Source organism: Pinus tabuliformis, chromosome Q (assembly GCF_031772625.1).
Source record: "Pinus tabuliformis cultivar Carrire ecotype Pingquan chromosome Q, CPIR1, whole genome shotgun sequence".
NCBI classification, from domain to species: Eukaryota; Viridiplantae; Streptophyta; class Pinopsida; order Pinales; family Pinaceae; genus Pinus; species Pinus tabuliformis.
Window position 1 is genome coordinate 1,048,236,674 of NC_142296.1, and position 9,751 is coordinate 1,048,246,424.

A 9,751-nucleotide genomic window follows, 5' to 3' on the forward strand; every position below is an offset into this window, starting at 1 on the left:
TGTTGCAAGCATAGAACATACCATTGCTATCTAAAATTAGCATGGAGTCTAGACAATTTGAATTTGAATGCCCCACAGACTTTATAGGGTGTTGAACTGATTGATGCATTCAAAATGCAATTTAAACAACAAAAAATTACAATCTCATCAAAAATTGTATCACTGGATTATAACGAAAAAACAAAAATGTAGAACAATTGGACTGCACCATATAATAATATAGCAATATTAGAGAAATTATGAACATACACATAAAAAGTTCATGTACTTAAGGTCTAATATTTAACAAAAACTAGGTGCACAACAATCTACAAACAAGTAGCAATTCCCAATAAGTGTAGTCACGTATCTTTGGAGTGAAGCCTTACATTCAAAGTAAGAATGTGGTTGTCACTACAAATTAGGTGATCAAGAAAGACTTGGCTACAATAGCACCATCCACAAATGCCAAGGATAAATAAGATGATAGCACCATCCACAGTACAGACCTCATGTCAATAAATAAACACAGTACCGACTTTAAAGTTGCAACAAATTGATCTATGCTTTTGCAAGCAGATAATATTATATCACCCTGAGTATTTTGCAGTCACGATGCCTTTCAGGTAAAAACTACAATCCAAATTAAATACCACTTCCAACAGAAGTTTCATGGAGGGAAGAGCCTCTCTTTTTAGGGTACTGGTACAAATTGACCTGAAAGTTCTTGAGTATCTGATAACTTTTCGAAAATAATAAATATGAAAGGAAATTGATAACACAATCTTAGGGATTTAGAGGCACACAAAAAATCCAGATTAAAATGAACTGACAAACAGAATGCAAAACCAATAACTAACTCTTTAAATGTTTTGAAATTTATTTTTCCATGTACTGAAAGAAGGTAACCGTAATAGACCGGTTGCACCAGAGAAGTCTATCATAACTAATAACTGAAACGGAAATAGCAGAGGCGTAACATGGAAAGGTCTTAATGTGGATTCATCTGAACTTGTTGCTCACACTACTTGGAGAATTAAAGCTTGTAAACAATACCAACTGAAAGTTACTGACACAGCAAAGAACTTATTCCTCATTCTTTCTTCCTAGAATCCTTCAACTGGCCCCTCTTGCGAATACCAAGAGAGAACTTTAACCGATATGCATCCACAAAAGGTTCAGGCAGTGCATTTGCCAACCACCATATGATGGAATGCAGCCAGTAAGGGGTGCATCTTGGCTCATAACCAACCCACCTTAAGGCAGCACGTGCATAAGTATCAGCAGAAGGTACAAGTAAAGAAGCTTTCTTGATGGAGGCCATTTTAGTAGCTACATACAAGGGAACCTGTTGCACAAACACAGCCAATATTTGAATGTCTCAGCATCTATTAGCTGCATAATATTCTCTTTATCTCTTAAGGGATCAATCTGCAAAAATTTACAAATGTAAAACAGGGAAAATAGATATACCGCTAGAACAATCTGACTTGAACGTTTCACCATGAGGAAACTTTAAAACAGTGATGAGCAAACAAAACGACCTGACAAGTAAAAAGAAAACAACATTGGTTCGCCCAGCCCAGCATGATGCTGGTTGATTTCTCAGACTATGTAGCCCAAGAAATAACCTCTATGCTTCGATCTGTGTACTTCTGGTTGGGTTACTGATAACAACATGCCATGCATGTCTACTAGACACCATATTAATCCTTAGTCTAACAGTGTATCACAGTAACAGGATTCTTGCACATTACAAGAACCATATTTCAAGGATAGGTCACCAAATGATTCCTTTTTACCACTTGTTGTGTGTGCCTTCGCACCCTGGCAACCACTCACATGCCCAGAATTAATGAATAATAAAACAATAACAATTGCCAATATATTTCAGCCCAATATATCATAAACAATTGGGAAATAGAGATGTAACAACCCCATTTTGCTGTTCCTTCATGGTACATGGATCATGGTGTTTGTATGGTGTTTAGGTGCCTAAGTCTTGTGAAACTCACAAAAAGGTACCTGATGTCGTAAATATTGTGCATACGAAGTCATTTGACCATGTAAAAGTTGCCAAGTGGGAGACCCCCATTTTGCTGTTCCATTATGGTACATGGATGATGGTGTGAGTATGGTGTTTAGGTGCCTAAGTCTTGTGAAACTTACAAAAAGGAATCTTATGTTGTAAATATTGTGCATACTAAGTCATTTGACCATGTAAAAGTTGCCAAGTGGGAGATAAAGGCCAAGGCTCCACTAGTGAACATGTTAGTTCACCTAGGGACATTTTTCGTTTTCTTAAGTTGATGGGGTCTAAATGCTGAAGTACAAGAATGATGTAACCATGATATAAAATCTAAAACAAAGATAAAATAACATAAAAATATGGAATATAGTTGTTTTGGGAGTGAGCTGGAGGGAGAGCTATGATATGACGAGTGGCTCCCACTAAACTTACTATCCTTTCAATTGCAAAAAGTAGCTAGAGAAACAAATGCCTCGAGGCTCAAGGAATACACCTCACTCCCATGCACTTGAATGCTTGCCTACCACCCTCCTACTATGTGTACATCTTCTTGAAACTTTGGAGGAGTTCTTTAGTTATTACTTAGATGCTCAACTTCTTTTTGGCAAGATTATTCTCACAAGGAGATCATGCTAGCTAAAGGGTGACAAGGGAGAACTTACTACTTGAGGATGAATTCCCGTACCAGATTCAAACATTTGGATCTCCATTGTGAAAGAGAACTATCGAGGGTGATTGCTGAGTATAAGAAGAAAATTCCTGCTCTTGTAAGGGGATTGCACCGTTCGCAGTGGTGGATTGAGGCAGATAATAGCAGTGAAGTAGTTTAATTGTACATCCTTGATTTTGTTAGTTCTAGCAAGGATTAGGTCTTGTACTAGTTGGAGCTAACAAGGCTGTCTGGCTAACTGCTGCAATAGTTCTTTTCTTGTAAGGCCTTCAGCTGTTATTGTTCAAAATTTGTGTTCCTGTAAGAGGATAGCAGAGATGGATTGAGTCAGATAATGGCTGTGAAGTCATTTCATGGCACGTCCTTGATCGTGATAGTTCTAGCAAATATTGGATCCTTACTTCAAGGATTAGACTCACAAGAGATCTTGTACTATGTGGTACTAGAAAGGCTGTCCAGCTAACTGCTGCAGTATTTCTTTCTTCTGAGGTCTTGGGCTGTTATTGTTTTCACCTTGTCCAGCAAATGGGCTTGCAGAGGTTCCAGCTGTTTTGTTTGCTTTCTTCCCTATTTTGGTATTGAGCCGTGTACATAACCTTTGGAGCAAGGAAATTTGCACTCCCTGCCAACTTGGGAGTAATAGAGAGAGCTATTGAAGATTGGAAACAAGAATTTTTAGTGGGGCAGCCTAATATTCAAGCCTAGGGCCCTAGTATTGATATGCAATTCATGGTAATGTTAAATTCTTAAAGGAGAAGTTTACTTAAATTTTTAACATTACCATGACGTGACTCAGGATGTTTGAGAGTGGTTCATTGGATTTCATACGAAGAAAGTAGGAATTTAAATCTCACTCAAAATCCAGCAGACTTATCAGTTTTTCAGGATTTCAGGATTGGGGGGATTGCAATGTTTCCATTGGATTTGTCATGTACTAAAGTATGGAACTCGTATTTAATCAAGAGCACCAAGCCCTCTATGTACCTTGATGTTAGTGACATTGGTTGTAGAACTCCTCTATCATGACCCTACTAAAAATGTACCCATCACTCAAACAAAATCTTGACTTGACATGCTATGTTGTTTCTATGTTATGTCAATGCTAAGAGGCTGATATTAATGACAAGGATCCCAAGATAGGCAATGATTTTGATGATATGTAGGTATTTGTTGTAGCATGATTTTTTTGGATACTAGAAGCCATCTAGATCCTGTTTGTTGATGCATTTTCGGTTCAGAGATGGATTGCACCCTATGCTATTTTGGTTATATCCATCCTCACATGCTATATAAATGAGAACTTGTAATTTGTGGACCTGTGATTGATGAAGATTATAACTACTAGATGAATGATGTTATATGGTTTAATCCATGTTTTTATGTTTTTTATCACTAATTCATCATTCTACATGCTTTTGTTGACATATATGCATCAAAATATATAAAAATATATATTATATAAAAATTGCTCCCAACCCAAAAGCTTTTGAAAATGTCGCTCCCCACTCCCGCTCCCAAGTAGCCTAGCTTTGAATGAATTTGTGAGTAACCATGCAGAATTCAGATAGCTCAGCCATAGCCTCTTGCCATCTCACAACCCAAGCTCAGGGTGCATTCTAGCAGAAATGCTTGCAGTTGAGTAGTGACTGCTCCCTTGGCAATCATTCTACATGTTCTGTTTAGCTTAAGAGGAGTGTTATGTCTCTTCTTGGATTTCTTTTATGTTATATAATTAAATTTGATATGATAAATTCCTAATTCTGCATTCCATTCTTGAAAGTTGCTCGCACTCTGTAAGTATGTCTATAAGCAAGTGTGCATAAAACCCTCAATGCTTAAGACTCAGTATGGCAAGGGAAACCAAAGAAGCTTGTGGATAAATACGATTCTTCCATGCCATGTGGAAATTGTGCCCCAGTTCTAAAAGTAGGGACTGGGTCTGCTATACCTTAGCCAAGTGCTGTGCAGTCACATTTAACAACAAACTCACAAAACCCCCTGTATTGGTCACCTTGCAATGATAAGCAATTGCTGTGAATAGAGATGGAACTATTTAGAACAAAATTACTCTCTTGCAGGGGTTATTTTAATCTCGGGGAAATAATGGAAACAAAAGATTCATACCACGACAGCAGCAGTTCTACTCGCTCAGGACAGCAACAGCTGCCAGAAAAAGCATGGAAGAAAGACATACATGACAGGACTAGATATGGTTGACCATATCAAGAAAACACAGTTGGATAATATTTGATAACTCAAACCACATATTCAGACCACCACAGCAGCAGTTATACTTGCTCGGGACAACCACAGCTCCACAAAAAGCACGGAAAAAAGACATACGTGATGGGAGTAGATGTGATCAATTTTAATCAAGAAAACACAGTTGGACAGACATAGCTATAAAAGCAGTTCACATTGTCCACAACCTATATGAGAGAAACCAGATAGTGCTAAATACAGAACACAGTGAAACAGTGAGATAGTTATCAATTTGAAAATGGTTGAAATTGAATCACAAGTCATTCTTCCAGGCTTATTCACAGCCATGGCATACCAAGCGCAATCAATGTTAACCAAGGACAATTGGAAGCAAAAGAGAAGGGATGCAATAGCCAGTAACTACTGACACTAAGAATGATAGTGGATGGACTACTTCGGCAACAACTAGAATGCACAGTGTATAAGGCCAAGCATTACCATACTCTGGTAAGTGGCAAACTTGCTGACCCAACTATATCAGGGAATGAGTTTAAAGTAACAGTAGAGTTTTTTACTTTTAAGAGTACCAATGGCATCAGTCTCTTCTTGAACATATGCATCGCAGTTGTATAATAAAGGTCTCATCTTAGAAAGGCACCATTATCTCGTCTAATTTGGGAAATCCTGGCCCAACAGTTCCACTCAAGTTGTGTCAAATAGTTCTAAGACATTTTCTGAGCTCATCCATTAGGTATGATAAGTCCTATTGCAGAACGAAAAAACATCTCTACATGCAGAGAAGCAGTTATAGTAATCTTAATCATTTTAACAAGATGTACCTTAGAGTACATTCTAAGAACAATTAGCAGATTTGTGTATTGTCATTATGACACTGAAATAGCAATCGCTAGTGTAGTATAGGATACCCTGTGCTTACATGATTGCATCAGTATGTCAATTCTAACAAAGTAACCTTCTAAAGGAAAGGAAACTGACCTACAATGGTGTTGAAACACTAGGATTGGCAATACCAACCATGGTCATCATGCCAATTCCCTATATTGGCACGGTTATTTTATAAGAAAAGGGAACACTCCAATGTACTGGAAAAATAATATCTGATATTCCTGGAGACCATGTCATGAAAATAAGTGATTCATTCTAATTTCTGGAATTATTTGAGAAATTATTTGAGCAGCCTCAATCCAATACAAACTTCTGACTCCCCAACCAAGTGATAATAAATCATACCAGTGCCATTAAGAATATATTGCCATCAAGCTTGCTGGCAACTAAGAATAGAGCACCATCTAGTGAGAATTAAATTACCACATCGACATCACACTTTCTAGCATTTCTTTTTTTCATGTTTGGATGAGGAAATTAAAGATGCTAAAAAATTTAAATGACATTACTTCAGAAACAAATGATGACATACCTGGCACTGCACATCAACTCCACTGTGCTTGTATTCCACATAAAGTGACCTTGAAAACTGGTCCACATACCTGTTAACAAATATATGAAAATTTTGATTCATGTATCAAATCTCAGCAACAACCTTACGAATTCAGCTTAGAATCCCAATCTTACCAACATACAAACCTTCCTTAACGATCCTTTCAAATATTTGAACAACAAAGAATCCCAATATATTAAAACAACCCTTTCAGTTTAATCCCATAAAAGACCATGGCATTAACCACTCAAATTTTCCCTGCCTTAGAAAGGAAAAATATCCATCTCTCTGTAATTAAAAAATTTCGTAGCTTCATTTGTTTGCAATATATTTCTCCCGATTTTAGACTTAAACACCTTATACGTGAAGCATAAATCCAGGAGGAATCCAACTGCAGATCTAAAACATAGATCATACCCAAAACACACCCCATCTTAAGAATGCCTTAAACATTTGTCATTCTTCCATGTAACAAACCTAACATAAACGCTATCACAGATTAGTCTTAGCTTCAAATGCAGGCCACAAAAAGAAACTGAATTCATTAGCCCACATTCCAATTAAGAACCCAACCGTGCATATTTTCCAACCACATTTGGAACCCAGTAACACACTATATATTCAACCCCAAAGATAACAAGCATTACACTTCAATTGCCATTATAATTAACATTTCAACCCCAAAGATAACAAGCATTACACTTCAATTGCCATTATAATTAACATTTCAACCCCAAAGATAACAAGCATTGCAGTTCGATTCCCAATATAATTCACAAAAGAACTTGGCAACTGGACCTTTCTAGACAAACCAGCAAAACCTATCCAATCAACAACATTCCCCACGTGATGCAAAATAAAATCTTTCTATCCAATATTATTCCATACAAGAAGAACTCCTGAAAGAAAATCAACATCAAAAACACACAACCACATGGAAAAAGAACCAAAGATCCTTACGCTTTGGTGGCAGCATAGACAGTGTAGAGAGGATCAGAAGGAATAACTGTAGCAGCGCCAGAGCCAATGTTCACGATAGCACCCTTCTTCCTTTTCAACATTCCAGGGAGCACAGTGTGGACCATTCTAGTAGTACCCTCTATATTCACTGCTATGAGGTTTTTGAGAAGCTGAGAATCAACTTCATGAAAGAACCTGGCATACGGGTAGGACATCCCAACATTGTTTATCAGAATTCCAACATCCAAGTCATTAATGGCCTCCTCTACTCTGTTCATGCCTTCTATAAGATCTCCAGTGAAATCCACCACAATAGTTTTGACTTGGGTTTTGTATTTGGCCTGTAATTCATCTGCAAGGTCTTTGAGCTTGGAAGGACTTCTTCCAACCAAGACCAAATTGATCTTGCGACGAGCTAACTGAATGGCAAATGACCTTCCAATCCCATCCGTGGGGCCTGTCACTATTGCCCATGAACCATACTTGCTGAGATTCTTCCCAGGTCGAAGAAAGGTCACCCAAATCCATTTTAGGAATCCACTCGAAGTGTTGAGAATGGTAAGTAGACCAAGGGCTCCGACAAAGAGGAGAATCATCCTCTCTGGCCCTGCTTGGTTCAGGAACAATAACAACGGATTTGATGTTTCCATAATAATACCAATCCCCTCACTCTACGTTATGCGCTGAATCTGAGGATCCCTGAGAGACACACATCCAACAAACACCATAACCACCTTGAAAAGCAAAGAAACAAAACAGGTAATTAATTAAAAATGAGTAAAGCTAACACTATAGCCTGAAATCTGGGCGACTGTGCTTAGTTTAAATTGTAAAATCACAATTTTTTCAGGGTACTACTTTGCATCTTATTCGGATTCAAAAGCCCAACAGGGAATAAGAGGTAATACACAAATCCATTACAGCCTGAAAGCTAATACGCGAACCCGATTCCTATGGTTTAACGATAAGAAGAAAAGTGGGAGGGCAGATTCAGAGACCCAGATTACAAAAATGGGGCAAAAGAGCAAAGGCCGGACAGATAGAGAGATTCAGGCTCTTGAGACAAAATATTGTGATAAAGAACATACTGATCTCATGGCTTTTAGTCAAAACTCGGAACAGAGCAAGGAGCAATGAACTAGTTTTAAACTTCGAAATTGAAATCTGAAACCAAAATGAATACCCGCTACAGCTTCGCATCCCTACTACAAGGAAAAAGAGTGAACTCAGCTAGTTTACGTGCCCATTGTTGAAAAGCAAGAGTTTTTAGATTTTAGTCCTGGAATCTAGCGCAAACTACTGAAGCCCAATACACATGAAACTCGTACCTTGCGAAATCTTAGAGCTCGGGCTCTCGGGTCGAAGAGATCCAACAGAATTGAAAAGCTTGTATTCAACGACGGCATACGAAGCTAATCCTTCATTCCCTTTGAGGGAAAACGGGCAAAGGAAAGAGAGATGACCTTTGAGTATTTAAAGTGTAGTGCCAGTTTAACATGACGAATTAATATGGCTTATCTTCTAACCGCCCTGCTACTCGAATTAGATATTCGACAACCTGTAAAAACCCGCAAATTGAAGAGCCAGAAAGGAGGAGTTAAACTCAATAAAGATAGGTAGCAGGTGGGTGGATTTTAATGAAATCACGTTAGAGTAAACCACTGAAAGACTTTTGTTGGTATGGACGATGGTTGGCGATTCCTTGTTTGGCTTCCATTTCAGCTGTCCATCGACGACGGGATACTGGGGAAGTAGCCAGAAGTAGGTAAACAATAATACCTATATTGAATGGAGTTCCAACACTCCCTTCAGTTCATTGATGATGCCTGTAAATTGCCTGTTCGGATTCATGAATTGTATAGGTAAACCGTCCATCCGACGAGAGGATTTCGTTAAATGCGAAATAATCATTTCTGATCTGGGGCGCATCACGAATGTAAAAACAAAAACAAGCATAAAAAGGGAAAGAAAGGGAAGGATTTTCCATGTCTTAATTCATGGGCTATAACTATAGTACACTTTCACACTTGGATGGATTATTTTTTCATTAAAATTACCTCAAGTTTGGTTTTATTTTCAATATTTCAATTAGAGCTCATACATGGGTGATTGGAGGTGTCATCAATGGGGTGGTAGTGTAGGGATGGTTGGTACTTTAATGTGGAATAGGTTTGAGGTTTAATGTGGAGTAACTTGTTTATTTTTGTTTTTATGTTGGTTGGTTTTTTTATTTTATTATTATTTTATTTATTAGCATTTGTATTGGGAATGTTAATAGGAGGAGTGGGGAATGTGGAAGGTAATATTGAAGCAAAATATATGGACAATGAAATACAATCAAAATTTTCATTTTTATATATCTTCTAAGGAATGTAGCAAGAGATTAAATTTAAGAAGAAAGTTACAGTAACGTAAATGTCCCAGAACAATAGCAATCCTTGCAGACAGAAGG

At 37.8% G+C, this 9,751-nt stretch overlaps 1 protein-coding gene across 2 annotated transcripts; it reads right to left on the reverse strand.

The window, feature by feature from the left end:
• Positions 1 to 820: 820 nt before the first annotated feature.
• Positions 821 to 9,233, reverse strand: LOC149223096 (very-long-chain 3-oxoacyl-CoA reductase 1-like). Of its 2 annotated transcripts, XM_089385759.1 has the most exons (5): positions 9,079 to 9,208; positions 8,628 to 8,857; positions 7,300 to 7,998; positions 6,319 to 6,388; positions 821 to 1,327 (listed from the first exon to the last, which is right to left on the reverse strand). In XM_089385759.1, the coding sequence occupies exons 3-5, from the start codon at positions 7,947 to 7,949 to the stop codon at positions 1,073 to 1,075; spliced, it is 975 nt and encodes a 324-aa protein (XP_089241885.1). In that variant the 5' UTR covers positions 7,950 to 7,998; positions 8,628 to 8,857; positions 9,079 to 9,208; the 3' UTR covers positions 821 to 1,072. The 2 variants fall into 2 exon arrangements, with proteins under 2 accessions (XP_089241885.1, XP_089241884.1); XM_089385758.1 differs by having other exon boundaries at positions 8,628 to 9,233.
• Positions 9,234 to 9,751: the final 518 nt, after the last annotated feature.

Coding starts and splice junctions, on each gene's coding strand:
- LOC149223096 (XM_089385758.1), bottom strand. CDS start 7,949: ATGGAAACATCAAATCCGTTGTTATTGTTCCTGAACCAAGCAGGGCCA. Junction 6,389..7,299: donor GTCTATGCTGCCACCAAAGC/GTAAGGATCTTT, acceptor ATTTGTTAACAG/GTATGTGGACCAGTTTTCAA. Junction 1,328..6,318: donor GAGTTGATGTGCAGTGCCAG/GTATGTCATCAT, acceptor TTTGTGCAACAG/GTTCCCTTGTATGTAGCTAC.